Source organism: Thamnophis elegans, chromosome 4 (genome assembly GCF_009769535.1).
Source record: "Thamnophis elegans isolate rThaEle1 chromosome 4, rThaEle1.pri, whole genome shotgun sequence".
NCBI classification, from domain to species: Eukaryota; Metazoa; Chordata; class Lepidosauria; order Squamata; family Colubridae; genus Thamnophis; species Thamnophis elegans.
The window spans coordinates 16488372-16506692 of NC_045544.1; the positions used below are offsets into that span (position 1 = coordinate 16488372).

Genomic DNA, 18321 nt, shown 5'->3' on the forward strand with positions numbered 1-18321 from the left:
GGGGTTATTTTGGAACCTAAAATTGTCGGCGTATCCATGAGCCTATATTGTATACTGCATTTTTAAATTGTTTTTTATGAATCTCTTAATCATCATTCTGTGTTTTACTAACCATATCAGTGGCAGGGATAGCAGAGTTAATGAAATGTGGCCTTCCAGATGTTATTAGACTTCATTGTTCCTAACTATTAGTCTTGTTGACTGGAACTGATGTTGTTCACTGCAACAACATTGTTCCTTCCTGTGGGTCGTCTGAAAGCATATTCTTTATGAATTGCAAAAAGAAAAGTGTTTTTGTCAATACAAGGGCAAGGAAGCTAAAGTAGTATGAAGGGTTAAAATAGCCATAGAATATCTTCCTTCCTTTTCCCGAAGAAGCAGGAACGGTGTGTAGGAAATGGTCAGTTTGGACCATCTAGAATTGAGTTGTCCTCCAAACGTTGAGCTTTTCGGTGGGATCCCTGTTTCAAAGATGAACAATTTATCTATGTGTGTCAGCTGTATACACTGTCCTTCAGTTAGCAAATTAGTCTCATCAGATGCTTTTTAGAAACAAAAACTGTAGAGCATATTGTAATACATCTTCCCAACTGGCCTCTGAAGTACCTTTGAACATCTGCCCTGGGAAATCAACACCCTCTCCTGAGATGTTCGTATTGAAGCGGTTGCTATAGCAAAGTGCTACTGAACCCCTCTTCCCTCCCCCCCTTTTTGGAGGTCCTTAGTAAAGCTTTCATAATAGGTGTTGTTGTTTTGATAGTCCATTGTATATTCCACTGAGTAAATTATGTGTTGGAGAAATGACTTCAGTGTCTGTTGTTTTATTATGTTCCTTTCCTGAATCCAAGTTTTATTTTTTATTTTTTAAAATTGCACTTTTTCTGGAAACTTTAAAAGGGCCATGCTATCTCTGAATTCTTATCCATACAGCCCCCTCCTGTCTGGAGAATGTGATTTTGCAGAACGTTGCTGTAAAATGCTAACAGCGGAATTAGAAGAATTTTTAAAATGGGTGCAAAGAGGCTTGGGTGGTTTAGAATCTACATCAGTATTCTTCTATGATTCCCAGAGTGAACTGAGCCAATTATTTGGCTCTTTTATCTGACTAGGAATTTGAATAGGGATTGAGAAGTGAAAAATGACCCTTAAAGTTACAATTGTTAAGGCACCTCATTTCACCTCCTAAAATCCCTAAAGACACTGCACAAAAAAACGTGTAGAATTATGTGCCAGTGAAGATGCAATTGTAAAAATGTGTAAGCTTTTTTTTTTTTTTGAAATTTGAAATTACAAAGAGGAACAAGTGAAAGAATGTATGATAAAGTGGGTTAAAATTTTGAGTTGTAATACACAGATGGACCAATGGGGAAATTTGTAGATGAAAGGATTGAAATTTACATTATATTATAAAGTTGAGATTTATTATCTAGGGTATGGCATACAATATCAAGGAAATCCATAAATGCTAGGCCACTAGGCGGTATTCCTAACAGCCTAAATTGCTAGCAAGCACCATTTGATGCTTGCGCATCTTGGTGCATTGCGGGGGCAAATTAGCTTTATACCAATTACCTCAGGCCTGCCAAACTGGTGGCCCATGGGCTAGATGTGTCATGTGCAGGCCACGCCCACCCCAGCTCCTTAAAGGCAAAAAATGTCGCGATATGTCATGACACATCACGTGATGCAATCGAGTTTGACACCCGTGAATTAGCTAGTGGTGCATGGGTTGCTGGCTCTCTGAAGTCCCTCCACTGGTCTTGTCCTACCTGGGATCATGATGCCTCTCATTTAGCCAGGTCTAGTGTCAGCTTCCACTCTCTGCACACATGAACATAGCAAACTGTCCCCCCCTCCATTTATCTAGTTGCAATATTGCCTGCTTTCAAATTTCTGGATGGGCAGGAACTAGGGATCGAGTGACGGGAACTCACTCGGTCTCGTGGACCTGGGCTCGAACTGCCAGAGTGCAGACCATTTCTGGTCAGCAGTTCCAGTGTCACTAAGCTTCTATGCTACTGCATCCCCTCTAAAGTGAGAATTTTTATACAGTGTCAATAAAAATTGTCTAGAATGTATGAGGACACTTGATACAATTTAGATTGAAAATGTGAACAAGAAGAATGGATATTTCATCATGTTTTGTGGATATGTGAAAAAACTAGAAAATTTTGGATTAAAATACACTGATTCGGAGGATCAGGACATTAATATACAATTGAGACCAGAGGTTTTTCCTTTCGAATGTATGGACAGTTTGCAAAAAAACCCTTTGTTTCTGTGCATAATAACTTCAGTGAGATTATTGCATGCACAAAGATATAAAAATGTGGTACCATGCACAATGGAGGAATGGTTGGTGAAGATGATGGAACTTGCTCAGACTTTTTCTGAGCAAGAAAAAACAATATCTACATTATTGCTGACTGAAAGCCTCTTAAAGATTTTTTTTTGCATGCAGTGGAAACTTCACCATGATTGACTTGCACAGTTGGCCTGGGCAACAAATGTTTACCTCTTACTTCTGCCTTTCTTTTTTCCAGATAAAGAAGAGGCAACAAGACATTGTGCAATTTCTGGAAGCCAACAAGATTGACTTTGAAGAAGTGGATATCACCATGTCAGAGGAGCAAAGGCGGTGGATGTATAAACATATTCCTCAAGACAAACTGCCTGCACAAGGCAACCCATTGCCTCCCCAGATCTTCAGCAATGATGAATACTGTGGAGTAAGTAACTTTCAAAAGTTTGTGGTTTCTCCATTTTGTTAAAGAAGAAAAACGAGGAGTGTATTGGACAATAACTCGAGGTAGCGTGAATATGGAAGGCACCATGGTGATTAGATCCCCTCCCATGTGCTCTGGAGGAGTTTTTGGATTATGCCAAGGCATTATGGGATTAGAATTAGAATTAGAATTTTATTATTTGTATGCCGCCCTTCTCCGGGAGGACTCAGGGCGGCGAACAATTCAAAAGGGGGGGAAAGGGGGAACATAAAAACGAAATACAAATAATAAAAATAGACAACAGTCGCACAACCATACATGTCGAGAGGGGAGGGAACTCATCACCCCCAGGCCTGCCGGCAAAGCCAGGTTTTGACGGCTTTTCGGAAGGCCTGGAGAGAGGTGAGGGTCCGAATCCCTGCGGGGAGTTCATTCCAGAGGGCCGGAGCTACCACAGAGAAGGCCCTCCCCCGGGTAATAGCCAGATGGCATTGGCTGGTAGATGGCACCCGGAGGAGGCCAACCTCCGATAGATCACTAGATAATGAAACATCTAGTGATTTATTTTCCATCTCTGACATATTTCTAGCCTTAGATGAAATTTAAAAAGCCCTTGTTTGGTGGAAATCAACCGGAAAGAGCAGCATGTCTGTTTCTTGAAATCTCTAAGAAATTTTGATTGTATCCAAATATATAGATTCCCAGTGTTTCGTGCTCCCATAATATGTCAAACATCTATTCTCCATAAAATAAAGACAGGGCAGTTCCCAATCATTTGTCTTCATCAGATTCATTATGAAGAGTAATGTGTTCACCAGTAGGTCAGTATACATTTTTTGTTGGTTCAGGTTTCATCTTGTTAGAGAATTTTCTGTTTGATTTTACCCTGTGTTCTAACACTTCATACATTAGAACAGTGATTTGGATAGTGGAAATAGGTTGGTTGCCACACTGATTGATTATGCGTGAGCCAGGCTGCTCAAATATCATCTCCCAAGGAGTTACGAAAGGATGTCTGTTTTTATCTTTTCCTTCCAGTAATAATGGGATAAAGTTTGCTGGTTCTATCTATGCTGACCTTAATAAAGATTTTATCTGAGATTTTGGCTTTCTCCTAATTATTAAAGTAAAATCTGCAAGCATCTCTGTAGCCCATAAAACTAGAAGCACGAAGACAGGATTCATGCCAGCATTACTTAAACAGAGGAGATCAGGCTCTTTTCTTCTGTTAGGGCCTAATTTTCGCTTGAACTTTTGGGAGGCCATAGACTAAAGCTAAATGAAGCAGAAATTGGAAGAGGAGGAATCATATGAGGATGGGTCCTTAGTTTCTTTCTTGGCGAATTGCCTTTTCCTTTTTTTTTTCCCACATTCCCCCCTCTCCTTCTCTTTCCCACTCTTTTCTGTTATACAGTAGACTGCCAGGGAAGAAAATGATTACTTCCAGAAGAATGAATATGTTGTTGCTGCGAGTTTTTGAAACTCGATTAAGAATTCATGACATAGCGTGTTTCCCCAAAAATAAGACCCAACTGGAAAATAAGCCCTAGCATGATTTTTTCAGGATGCTCGTAATATAAGCCCTACCCCCAAAATAAGACCCAGTTAAGATTTCCAGCCAGATGGATGCATTTAGTAGCCATATTTTCCTGAAAATAAGCCCTAGCTGGAAAATAAGCCCTAGTGCACCTTTTGGAGCAAAAATTAATATAAGGCTTGGTCTTATTTTTAAGGAAACACAGTATGATTAAGAATCTTATGTGGTCTGAAATCACAAGATATACAAGTTAAGGTTCTGTCTTTCCTGCCCTCCTGCCCCTTTCTATCTCCTGGATGGACTATGTGATAAGATCTAGTAAATTGATTTGAAGAGGTTGCTTTTGTGCAGTGTACCACCTAAATTAAACAGCATAATCTAGTGGTTTGAATTAATCCATTCTTTGGTTGGGAATAAACACATTGCAAACAGTAACATTTCATCTTTTGCAGATAAGAAAAATATGTTCCTTCTCCATAGTGAGAGGAGGAGTATCCAGGATGGGTTGACCTTATCCTCTCATTGATTGGACTGAGTCAGATAAGCTCTTGGGGTACGCCCCTGGTCCACCAGGCACTGCCCAGTTATCGACTCAGTCCCTCAACTGGATGGTTTGCCATCCTGGATCTCCGATAAATTCGAAGAAATTTAAAGAAAGCGAAAAAATTCATTTGTCTCCCTACCGCAGCAGCCACATGCGAGCTGGAAGCTCCCTGAGCTGCGAAAGAATTGCCAAAAGCCCCCCCCCCCCGCTCCAGCGCCCGGCAGAGTTCCCGCAGCGAGGCTCACCTTCTGAGCAGGGATCCAGCACCGTCCTCGCTTGCCAGTAATCCGATTCATGCCCCGCGGCGCTTGGGGAAGCCACGGCTCGCTGCTTGACCCTGTGGGGAGCGGCAGAGCGTTCAAGCGTTCAAGGGGTTGCCTTTGGAAGGCTTGTGCTCTTTGTCTCCTGCTTCCCCGGCAGATTTCTTTTCTGAGTGATGCGTGTCTCACTCAGAGGCCTGGGCACCTTGTTTGCAGCCAGGTTTGCCTCCAGGGCAATTGCTTCAACCATTGCTTCTCGTAGGTTGCTGTGGCTGAGACAGTGGCAGGCGGATGTTTGCCACAAGTGGCGCCTGGCATCTACTCCTTTCACAGGAGATGCCCTTTTTGGACAGCTCTGGACCCCTACCTGGTCAAGAATAAGGACAAGAGGAAAGTGCTTCCCACAGCCCCAAAGAAGGGACAGTTCAAGACAGCGCCTTACCCCAGACAGTCCTACTCCCGGGAACAAGACTTTGGGTTCTCCTTCTGGGGTCAGGATCCCTTCAGGGACTCAGATGCGGGGTACTCTGATGCCAGGCAGTACCAAGGGGGTTCTTCTGCCAGGCAGGGATACCCAGATAGACAGCAGAGGGGCAGACAGCAGAAGCGGCCCTTTTGAGGGGGCGGAGGAGGTGGCGGGGGGGCGCTCCTTCCGCAAAAACTAATTCTAAATTCAATTCACCTCCCATCGGGGAGCATTTGGCGTAATTCGCTGACCGCTGGGACCGCTCCTCATCTGATAAATGGGTACAGAACACCATTAGGCATGGCCTGTCACTGGAGTTCCTTTCCAGCCCCCAAAAGTTTTTCCGGATCTGATGGGTTTCAAATAACCCGGCACGGAAGTTACTGATACAGGAGGTCATACAGCACCTGCTGGACATCCGAGCCATCCAGCCAGTGCCTCTAGACCAGCAGGGTCAGGGGCATTATTCCATCCTTTTCATAATCCCCAAGGCATCAGGGGGCTGGAGGGCAATTCTCGACCTGAAACGTCTGAATCGCTTCATCCGTTATAGGAGGTTCAAAATGCACTCTATCCACTCCATCTTGGAGGGGATCAGGCCGGGGGACTTCCTCACTTCCATAGACCTCACAGAGGCCTACCTACACATTCCAATCATTAGGGACCACTGGAAGTATCTCAGTTTCTGCTACCTAGGGCATCACTTCCAATACCGGGCTCTGCCCTTCGGCCTGTCTTCCGCCCCACGAGTTTTCACCAAAGTAATGGCTGCTCTGGCAGCGTGTCACACAATGTGAAGAAGTTACTCAAGTAATAGAAATAAGCTCCATTTGTTAATGGGCAAGATGTTCAGGCAAGGGAAATAAATAAATTTAAGGGTTTTAAAGGTTGAAAAGGTCTATCATGAACATTAAAAAAACTATTATAAATGATCCATTAATAGAATACCTACTTAGCACTGAAAAAAATCATTAAAAGCACATCATGATGAAATAGTGTTAATAATTGTGTTACTGTGTATATTCATGTCCGTGTAGGAGGAGGTTTTTTTTTGCACATTTGTGACTAATGTGAGTGCAACAGTTGCCAACATTTCACTGGATTATTAACCAAACAGTACTGTTGATTCAGTGAATCTATGTTGTATTTATATGGATATTCAGGCATGGTTGAATGTGCAATGAAAAAGATGAAATTTGGACTGAGCCAACATCTGGATATATCTGACAGTAGCTATGTACTATGCATAACAATCCTGTTTTTGCATAACAATTCTAGCATTTCTGAATTCATAATAGTCTGTTTTAATCCATTTACAATTGCTTGGCAATTCTGCATTAAAAATCTGAGCTTTGAAAATTGGAGACTAAAAATGATAGCTTCGGTTTCGTGATAAATAGGTCATGGGAAATATGAAATACTTTTTGGTCTTTCTAAACAGAAACCAAGTGCTACACTTTCCGAATAAAGCAGTCCTTTAACAACAGTGCTTTATAAACAATGAAACTTGGTTTGAAAAATCTCCCAGTAGCTTTCTGTAAATATGTTAATTTTTTTCTCTGTTAACGTTTCTTTTTCTGTATGTTCTCAAGCATGTATGTTCTGGAAAAAACGAAACAGCTATCTTTTTCTAGTGTTTAAGCAGAAACCCTGAGGATGCTACTTTCTCTGATAAATATATAACAGTCAGCAGCTGCCTACCAATGACACAATATTACCTCATGTGTGAATGTTGACAAAACAATTGCAATTTTTTAATAAGTTTTTGTGCTCTTGCTTAATTTTTAGTGCCATAAAGATGAAATGTTTATTTTTAAAGGAAGACATATTCTTTATATTTATATTATTTATATTCCTGGGACTATTATTTTAAATGGACAATGAGTGGTCTGGTTTTCTAATAGAAACAGTAGTTTTTTTAAGGATTAATACAAGAACATCACAGTTTCAAATTTGGTTCAAGGCCTCACAGATTATGAGGGGCCTGAATATTAACTAAACCTGCAGCAACAATGTGCTAAGACGGGCAGCCAATAAAATAATAAAATAAAATAAATAAAATAATATAGTAGTAAATGCATTACTTCTGCAGCAAATTGACCCTGGAGGAAGTAGAAGTATCAGAAAACCAAGTTATTTGTTTACAAATGGTTGTCTTTCAGGAAAGGGAAAAAAGAGCATGGGCATGTAAATACTTGTCAAGAATTGCTTTGGTGGGAGTAGTTTACTTTGGTGTGTTTGTTACAGCTGCGCACAGAGTTCAATGGAAAACTCCTGATCCTACATAAGAGGCGGATTGCCAACTGATAAATAGGCCGCGGGTGGTGGTTTTACAATCACAACAATACACAATGCACGCCCTTGTTCAGAATAAGATGGGATTGGCAGAAAGAGCTCCCAGGGGTAGAAGCCTCTGATAGTGGGATGTACATAGGAATAGCCAAAGATAATTTGCAGGCAAGATTAAACAGCAGCTGCCCGTTCTTTCACTTGTTCTGAAACAATAGTCATCTTTGTTTGCCTTAGGAGGAAGATTGTTTGTAGTAATAGAACTCCTATTAACCACTCAGGCAATAGCTTAAGGGTAGAAGTGGGTCCTCCGTCATTTCTTTCTCTTACAATTGTCCATTTAGACAATTGGTTTAAAAACCAAATTGATACAGTAAATGTGAACTCCTTGCTGCCATCTAGTGGTCAGGCGGATTAGTGCCCCCCCCATTGGTTTCCTTGTTTTTAGCGTTTTGCTATTTGCATCTTGATTCTCTTTTTCTTGTACCTTACTTGTTTGCTCCTTAAGAGCTGCCTTGGATTTTGTAAAACAGGAGTGACAAGCAGTGGTCTAAGGAAGGGGTGTCAAACTCAAGTCCCATGGGCCAAACCAGCTTAGATCTGGCCTGCGGGGCCACTCTGGAAATAGTGGAGGACCAGTCCACGGGACTCTGCCAGTGAAAACAGAGGTTGGGACAGCCGTGTGCAGCCCTCCCAGGCTCTGTTTTTGGCCGTGACGGCCTTCTTCAGTCCTCTGCCAGCGAAAACGGAGCCCAAGCGGACCGCATGTGGCCCCCCTGAGCTCCGTTTTTGCTGGCAGAGGCCTGCAGGAGGCCATCACACCAAAAATGGAGCCTTGATGAGTTACATCGAGCTGGCCAAGCCAATCCCCCCTCGTCCCCCCCCCCCCTCAGGTCAAACACAACCCTGATGTGGCCCTCAATGAAATTGAGTTTGACAACTCTGGTCTAAGGCAATGATTCTTAACCTGAGGTAATTTGAACATATCCTGGGGGTAATGTAGCAATTTTTTAAAAGTGTTTGTTTGTGAGCTGAGGATCCGGTTTGAAGCTGCTGCTGCTGCGACACTTGTGTAAAAGACTCTGGGTTTTGTGGGGATAGTGATAGGGAGGTAATGACAATATTTGAGACAGGAAACGGGTTATTTGGGTCAAATATTTCAAATGCCACTGCTCTGATGGCTGGATACTTTCTGGAGCCATCTCTGAAGGTCCACTGAGTCCCCCAACGCCCAATTATGCCACTGGAAGGACTTGTCTAATTACTGAAAAGCACTAAGGTGTCTCTTAAGAGAGAAAAATCTGATGCAGTGAGTGATTCATGTTTAACTGTTGTTGGTTGTAGGATTTTTTTAATTTTTCTGTTCATTTTTCTCACCTGGCCCTGCATATATATATATGTGTGTGTGTGTGTGTGTGTGTGTGTGTGTGTGTGTGTGGTGTTTATATATATATATATATGTGTGTGTGTATGTGTGTGGTGTGTGTGTGTATGTGTGTGGTGTGTGTGTGTGTTGCGTGTATATATATCTGTGTGTGTGTGTGTGTGTATGTGTGTGTATATATATATATATATGTTTGTGTGGGTGTGGGTGTCTGTGTGTATATGTGTCTATATATGTGTGGTATGGGTGTATGTATATATGTGTCTCTGTGTGTGGTGTGTGTATATGTTTGTATATATATATATGTGTGTGTGTAGGTATATGTGTGTATATATATATGTATGTGTGTGTATATGTATATATGTATGTATGTATGTATGTATATATGTGTGTGTATATGTATATTTTCAACCAGCTACGGTTTTAACCATTTCCCCCAATTTAAAAAAAATGTGTGCAACCCTCTGCCAGTGAAAGACAGCCCATTCTTTGTATAGAAAGGCAGACAATAAATTGTAGAAATAAACATGGAAAAGCTAAGACGGTAGCAGCTTATCATATACATGAGGTTTTTTTTTTAAAAAAAAAGGTTCAAAGTGTATTTAAATAAATTCCTGCAAGGTTAAACTTAAAATATGTCTTCTGTGGAGGGACGGTATTACTAGCTGTTTTGCATAAAAGCCTGCTTAACTGCAGGAGTTGCTACAGAATAAAATATTTTAGCCCAAGGTATTTTACATATCAGCAGTGAAGACCAGACTTTCCGATTTCTTTAGATTTCCAAGAAAGAAGCTCCTTTTCGGAGCATAAGGCTGTTGGTGGAGAGAGTAAAACAGGAAATAGGTTAAAAACCAGGCAAGTGTCCTTCTTTAACAATTTACAACACTCTAGACAGCTTTTATCTTTTTTTAGTGAAAAAGTCAACAGGTGCAAACAGTACTGAGAAGAATCCTTTTTTAAAATTCACAGGCCTTAATTGTCCTTTGCACTTTAATTATCTGAGAAGCAGGGTGCTTGACGATTTGCCAAATGGTTTTTTCTCACCATTTCCTATTTTCTATAATAGGAACAGATCATTTGATGATTTGTACACCTGCTAGCATCTATAAAGGCAATTGCTGTAGGCAAGTGAATTCAAGTACATTAATTGTAGTATGCAGAGACTGTGAGGAAAGGTTGTCTGGAGTAGATTCTAGCCTGTCTTGCTAGATTCCAGCAGCTCCCTGGCCAGGGGCCAACCAAAGGACATCTGGCTGGGGCAGCAGATTTTTTTAAACCTCCTTAGGTAAGTAGCTGCCATCAATAGCAATAGCAATAGCAGTTAGACTTATATACCACTTCATAGGGCTTTCAGCCCTCTCTAAGCGGTTTACAGAGTCAGCATATTGCCCCCAACAACAATCCGGGTCCTCATTTTACCCACCTCGGAAGGATGGAAGGCTGAGTCAACCCTGAGCCGGTAAGATTTGAACAGCCGAACTGCAGAACTGCAGTCAGCTGAAGTAGCCTGCAGTGCTGCATTTAACCACTGCGCCACCTCGGATCAGTTTTGATATGGAGCAGAAGTTCATTCACTGGGGCAGGGATGAGTGGGCCAACTAGCTATATGCATTTTCTTTGCTTCCTGTTTGCCTCCTTAGAATAGAATGAGCTGGAAGGGACCTTGGAGGTCTTCTAGTCTGGCCCCCTGCTCAAGCAGGAGAACCTATACCATTTCAGATAAGTGGCTGTCAAACTCCCAGTCCCTGGGCGGGCTGTGTCATGGGCTGGCCATGCCCATGTCTGTTTTGGCAAAGGGGAAAAAAGTCTAATACGTTACGTGACACAGCCATGACGACGGGAGTTTGATACCCCTGGTCTAGACCAGTGGTGGGATTTAAATTTCTTTTTACTACCAGTTCTGTGGGCATAGCTTTGTGGGGGTGGCAGGGGAAGGATACTGCAAAATCCCCATTCCCTCCACACTTCTGGGGGAAGGTTACTGCAAAATCCCCATTCCCTTCCTACCCCGCCAACCTGCTTCCCAGTTCCGTTCTCCTGTTCAGGGCAACAAAAGAAGATCAGCTGGGAGGCAGCGAGGGTAGGGCCAGCCTATCTGCCGGTTCTCTGAACTACTCACAATTTCCGCTACCGGTTCTCCAGAACCTGTCAGAACTGGCTGAATACCACCTCTGGTCTAGACCCTTCTTAAAAACCTCCAGTGATGGAGCGCCCACAATTTCTGAAGGCAAAGCTGTTCCACTGGTTAATTGTCCTCACTGTTAGGAACTTTCTCCTTAATTCCAGGTTGCGTCTCTCTTTGATTAGTTTTCAACTATTGTTTGTTGTCCTGCCCTCTGGTGCTTTTGAGAATAATTTGACCCCCTCCCAGAGGCCTCCCATTTTATCCTTACCTTGACAAGTCCCAAAAAGAAAAAGAAAAAAAAGGACAACGTTCTTTTATTGATTTAAGAAGTATTGTACATTATGATTTAATTTATTTATAAAATCGTATCTGTACTGAAGAAAATTGAAAGTTATTCTTTTTTGGGGGAAGTTGTATTGACTGTACCCTCAATTTTGCTTTTTCCATTTTTTCTCCTCTCCCAGTTTTTTCTTTTTTTCTAATTTGTTTTTGATACCCTTTCTGTATTTTTTTATTAGACTATTCCTATTTTTTAAACAGTTACTCAATGTGTAATCTTAAAGACTGTGTGTATCTCTTAAATCTTTTATTTGGCATCTTAGCTGTTGATAAAATTAAAAGGATGCTGGAAATTCTTTCTTTCTTTTTAATACTTGGGTGCCTAAGCATAAAAACTGAATTTGCATACTCCTATGAGTTCCCTCTGTTCCTCTCTCATCTACAAATCTCTTTACTTGCTTTTGTATTCTCCTCCTTCACATCACATCACTTTTCATGTACAATAGGACACGTTTATATGATGCTATTTTTGGTGCTATTTTTTGTTAGAGTGCTTAAGAGACATAGGGCCAATCACTTCAAAGAGGCTCCAGTATTCTTGCTTGAAGAGTGACTTGGTAAATGTGGAATGTGGATTATTGCAGAAATAAAATGTAGGAGGTGGAGCTTATTCATAGCATAAAAACTGCAAAAGGAACATAAAACCTGCCAAAGGAGCTAGGACCTTGGTTTTGTTTATACCAATTAAGCCATCAAATGATTTTTCTTGTGTTTAGTTTAATGAAATGGCCTTGAATAAGTTTGATTTCAGCTTTGGGGTTTTGGGTTTTTTTGTATGGTAGAAGTGAAGTGTGAGAGGTTCAGGAATGAATTATAATGTTGGCTGAAAACCTGAATGAATTATAATGAATGTTAAATAGGTTGTATGATGCCACAAACGGCATGGACCTGAAAATTAATATAACAGAAACTAAGATGGTTCTGTTTGATAGGAAAGATGAAATAATTGCAAATAACGCACAAATGATGAAAAATTAGAACAAGTTGATGAATATTTTTTTAGATATGTAAGCCATAATAGGAATATGGTGTACAGGATGTGGTCTGATGCAAGGAATGAAAGTTAAAAGCAAAAATTGTTGTCTACCAGAGTGTACTCCTTCCTACTTTATTACATGGAAGTAAGAGTTGTATATTACCGTCTTTTCCAGCGTATAAGACAACTTTTTAACCCCAAAAAATTATTTCAAAAATCGGGGGTCGTCTTAAACGCCGGGTATACCAAAACATCAAAAGGAAAGAAAAAGCAACGCTGGCAAACAAAAAGCCACGCTGCCACCAGCGCAGACGCCAGCCTTTCAATTGATAAACTTGGCGCTCCTCGCCTGGGCACGTGGATGGATGAGTGCTGGTATGGCTTAGTAAGGTCTGGCTAGAGGCCTCGAGGAGGAAGGCGCTGAGCTCAAACTACGAAAGCCCGGCAGCATGGAGGCCTTCAGCCAGCTCGCAGGCGCCTGAAAGTAGGGGGTCATCTTATACACCCAGTTGCCTTATACGGCAGGATATACAGTATATGAATTACATAAAGCAAGCTGAACGCAATGGGAATGGACCACTTAAGAGACACATGTGGTAAAATAAAAAAGGTCAAAAATGAATGGCTGATGAATGAATACAAATTAATAAACAGTATGACATCTACAGTGGTACCTTGGTACTCATCATTAATTGGTTCTGAGATGCGTGATGAGTACTAAAAACGATGAACACTGAACAGAATTTTCCAGAAGAAATAATTTAGGGAGTCAGCAGGCAGCCAACACCCAAAAGTTGTAGCTTATGTGTTGCATACCAAACAAATGATGAGTACTGGGACAAAATTTTCATGTCAAAATGTGTGGAGTAGCAAATCTGATGAGTTTTAAAGCAGTTGACTACCAAGGTACCATTGTATATGATTTGGTCACGTAGAAAGAATGAATTTCTTAACAAGTATATGAAGAGTGAATAGTTGGAGAAGAAGGGCAAGACCAGGAAAGTAGTTGAATGAAAATTCTCAAAGGGAGAGAAATGAAAAGTTTATAGAGAATAAAAGGCAATCTGAAGCAATGTTCGAAAGTGAAGATACTTGAAAAAGAATGAAAAGGTATAGGGAAAGGTATTGTGTGAACTGTCATTAATTTCCTTACCTATTCTCTTTTATTCTGGATTTAATAACTTTTATTACATGTATTAAATGTTTTATTAAATATTTAATTCACTTTAATGTCATTGTCAGCATTTGGTACAATATTCTGACCCTGAAAGAGAATAATGCATATGGACCTCTTGTGTGTGTGTGTGTGTATGTGAAAGAGAGAGAGAGAGAAGAAGAGGAGGAGGAGGAGGATGGGGGGGGGCGAGAGAAGGGGGGGATCACTATCAAATAATGCTGAATTACAATCCATGTCTTTTTCTAGCAGAAATTCAGTGCAAGTTTTTCCTGTTAGAATGGAGTGATAACAGGAATTAATCTGCTTCATTTCAGGAGATTAATTATGTTTTAAAAAGTACAAGAAGAAGCCTTTCAAACAACAACATACACAAACTATTTTAATTATATATTATTAATGCACTAGATTCTTTATAATAATACCAGATTTTAAGGGGTGCGGTTAAAATGATTAAGACAGTGCTTTAATTTATGTGAGACAGGAGTAATTCCAGTATTACAACTTGAATTATAGTAGGGATGGCCTGAGAAGAAGAGCTATAGAACAATGCTGGGCATTTAGAAGAAATTTAGCATAAGTGTGCGTCTTCATCCTTATCGCCACACTTAATTCGGATCATTTATTTTTATTTTATTTCTTAAATTTATACACTTCCGGTAACATGGGACAGAATGGGAAACTGGCAGTATAGTTAATTTATTTATTAGATTTTTATCCCGCCATTGTAACGTTATAAATAATGCAAGATGGCAAACATAGATATTACTGCTTCCTTCCCCTATTTTTCCCCATACAACAACACTCCTGTGAGCTGGGTTGGCTGAAATAAAGTGACTGTTTAGTGAGCTGTATTCATCCTGATGAGCCTTAATGGGGGAGAATGAACTTTCATTGTTGAAACTTGAGGTTCACTGAAAAAAAACTTGTGATAGTTTTTGCAATTGGGGAAAAAAAGCTTATGGACAAAGAAAATGGGATGCCTGTTTTTTCTGCAAGGGGAGAGCCATTTTAGACTTATTTTATTTGGAGGAAAAAAGCGACCTGTTACAGTGAACTAATATTGACTGGGTTCACACATCACACAAACCCATGGCTATGCAAAAGATAAATAGTGAATTCACATATGCTAAGCCATAAGCTGCATTTTATAAACCATGATAGATGGGAGTTACATCATATACTTAGCCAAAAGCAATTAGTTATCAATATGACTTAATGAAAAATGTAAAGCAGTAACTGTGATTGGACACAATCTAGGCAAAATACTGGCTTTGCATCTGATTTGCTAAGGTATGGAAGAGTATTTTTTTTCTGTATTTTGCTAATATTTTGCTAATATGAGATAAAGAAAAATGAGGGTCATATGAATTTGAATGTTATGTCAGGAATTTTTTTTTCTTCCACTTAATGTGGCATAACAACAGAAGTAAAACGTTTATTTTTTAAAGTAACTAGCTATATCCTACTATGGGTAAAATAAAATTGCAGAAATACATTCCTTCCAATTACATTTGCATTTTATCAAATTCCATTTAAAATTGCTTTTATCAAATTTTAGTAGTAATTAGTTTCTGGGACTTTGCACTTTGATATATGGCCCAAGGGCTAATCAATAAACACTCAATAAAGACTCAATAAAAACATTTCATTCTTACCCCAGTTAAAATAGATCTTTTTTTTTTTTATTCGTGCATGTGTAATTTGAAATGTGAGATCATCAGGATAATGGATAGGCTACAAATATGTTTAATAAATACGTAATAAACAGATATGTAAGATTTTAAAATTGATGGACCATGATTTCAGGGCAGTGGACAGACATATCAGATTCCTTTTAAAATAAATCAAAACTGCGTGATAACACAGGCTTTGATGAACCTGCGTTTGGTGTTTCAGCTTTCATGTTAAAAAACTCTCTTAACGATTTGCTTTGTGTTTTGTGATTTCAAATCAGGAGATCCCATCCTAGCCTTGGCTAAATGGGAATAAATGACCCAAGTCACTCAGCAGAGCTTCAGCGTAGGGCTGGTTTCTCGTGTTTGACCTGAAGAGTTAGACATTACAATCAGAAATCATGAACTCTGCTTTCTTTTCCACATCAAACGTGAAACCAGAAGAAGTTGTCAAACTTGTTTCACAGGTGTTGGCATGGCTTGGGGGTGTCTCTGAAGTCAGAGTGTTTGAATGGAATGGCAAAACAAGGAATGTATGAGCAATGAATCTACATATAATTACCTTGTTATAAGTGGGTTTGAGTGGTTAATTATTTACTCTTCTATATCCAGTCTGGCAGTGGAATAGATGAGCAGATTAAGCAGCCATTTATAGTCCTTTCATCTGTACTGATCTGTGGGGCAGTGATACTAGAAAGGAAAGTAAATATTTAATTTATTGTTTATCCCGTTTTCATATCATAAGGAAAGCAGTAATTTTCTTGTGACGAATGCTGCAATCTATTCTGTTGTATTTCTACCAGACACTTTAGGTGGATAAACAAAATAGAATTATCTTCAACTCTAAATTTAGTTTACTAAATATGTTATAGTTGTCCATTCTATTAGATTCCAGTTGGCCTACAAAATCCAGAAGACAATAAAAACAAACACACACAAGAAATAAACTGTATAAAAAAAACAGGGGCCCTACAAATACATTAATACATGAACCCCAGACCTGGGAACAGAGCCAATTCTTAAGGGCTTTCTAGAATTTCAGGAAAATGAGCACAATTGTATCTCCAGGGGGACATTATTAGTTATTTGTTTATATATCTTAACTGGTTGATCAAATTGCATTTTTTTACTATATACACAGTGGTGAAATCTAAAAACATTTCCTACTGGTTCTGTGGGTGTGACTTGGTTGGGGTCATGTGACTGGATAGGCGTGGCTATGTAGTCATGTGACTGGGGGATCAAAATACAGAAACTCACTTTACCAATATCCTGCTGGGGCAGGGGGTTGGATTAGATGACCTCCAGGACCCTTCCAGCCGTGGATTGCTGTGCTCTTTCAAGGTATCCTTTGAAGCTGTGTCCAGTGCTAGGTTTGTGGTCTTCCCTCCCTCTTCTTTTTCCCTCTTTCTCTTTCTTTCTTTCTTTCTTTCTTTCTTTCTTTCTTTCTTTCTTTCTTTCTTTCCTTCCTTCCTTCCTTCCTTCCTTTCTTTCTTTCTTTCTTTCTTTCTTTCTTTCTTTCTTTCTTCTTTCTCAACATCCCCAACCCCCCATCCACCCCTGTTTTTGGCCTAGCAGGCTTCAGGGAAGCCTCTTGGGAGTAAAAACGGACCCCAAATGCTAAAAAAAAGTTTATAAAAAAAGTTCATACTATCGTGCAGCACAGCTGATCATTGGAACATTTGTTTACTTTGTTAAGCATTTTTTACTACTGGTTTGGGCGAACCAAACCGACCCAGTAGGATTTCACCCCTGTATATAGGAGTTAGTTTACATCACTTTCATACTGTACTAAACTAACTCCTATAATCCTTGGCTCAGTGCCTCTAAAGCTCCGCCACTTGAAGATGTGGACTTCAGCTCCCAGAATTCCATAGTCAGTATGGCTGGCTGGGGGAATTCTGGGAGTTGAAATCCACACATATTAAAGTTGCTAGAGTAAAAGAGACACTGACTTAACTTATATTGGCAAAGGATTGTGGGAATTAATCATACATCTGGAGGGCACACACACACACACACACACCCAAATACCCACACACACAAACATATATTTATGTGTTGAAGGATGAACGTTTTAAAAGTATACATTTTAAAAATCCTTCTTTTATCTTTAGGATTACGACTCGTTTTTTGAAGCCAAGGAAAGTAACACCGTCTTTGCATTTCTTCGCTGGAAGTCTAGTTTGGCCTCACAGGTGAATATTTATAAACTAAAATTTAAAGTGTTTGCGTTTGGTGTTTCAGTGTATTTTATCTTTCTTGTGTAATCAGAGTGAAATAGGGAAGCAGCATAAGCAATTTTAGGCACCTGAGGCTGAAACAGGCACCCCCATAGGACAGTGGTTTCCAAACTTGGCAACTTTAAGACTTGTGGACTTCAACTCCCAGAATTCTCCAGGCAGCCTGGAGAATTCTGGGAGTTGAAGTCCACAAGTCTTAAAGTTGCCAAGTTTGGGAACCACTGCCATAGGATATTGCTGTCAGTCATGAAGATGTGAAGACAATTATAAGGTTAACTGAGCTGCACTTGATGGGAGCGAAGTGTTAAAATTTTCTGTGTCTTTTTGATGCCTTATATTAGTCATCCACACACATTAGCCCTATTTCATTATCTCTATGTAATTCAGCTGATTTTCATTTGGCTTTTTTTGGAAGGGTTAATAGATGTAATAGAGTCTCAAATAAATCGGCCCTTTTTCACATGGTATTTGTTATGACTTTATTAATGTCAGTGGGAAAATAGTGGAATTTTTCCCTGGTTAGATCTCTCTAGGTAAATAATCTGGAACCCCCCATAAGAAGAAAAATTGCCATTTTGAATT

The 18321-nt window shown here is 39.9% G+C and overlaps 1 protein-coding gene across 1 annotated transcript in view; it reads left to right on the plus strand.

The window, feature by feature from the left end:
• Window positions 1–18321, plus strand: part of SH3BGRL2 (SH3 domain binding glutamate rich protein like 2) — a 34628-nt gene that overhangs the window by 13296 nt on the left and 3011 nt on the right. Inside the window, exons 2-3 of the mRNA XM_032217090.1 lie at window positions 2544–2729; window positions 17614–17694. Coding sequence (XP_032072981.1) covers window positions 2544–2729; window positions 17614–17694 — 267 coding nt within the window. The remainder of the gene's footprint in view (window positions 1–2543; window positions 2730–17613; window positions 17695–18321) is intronic.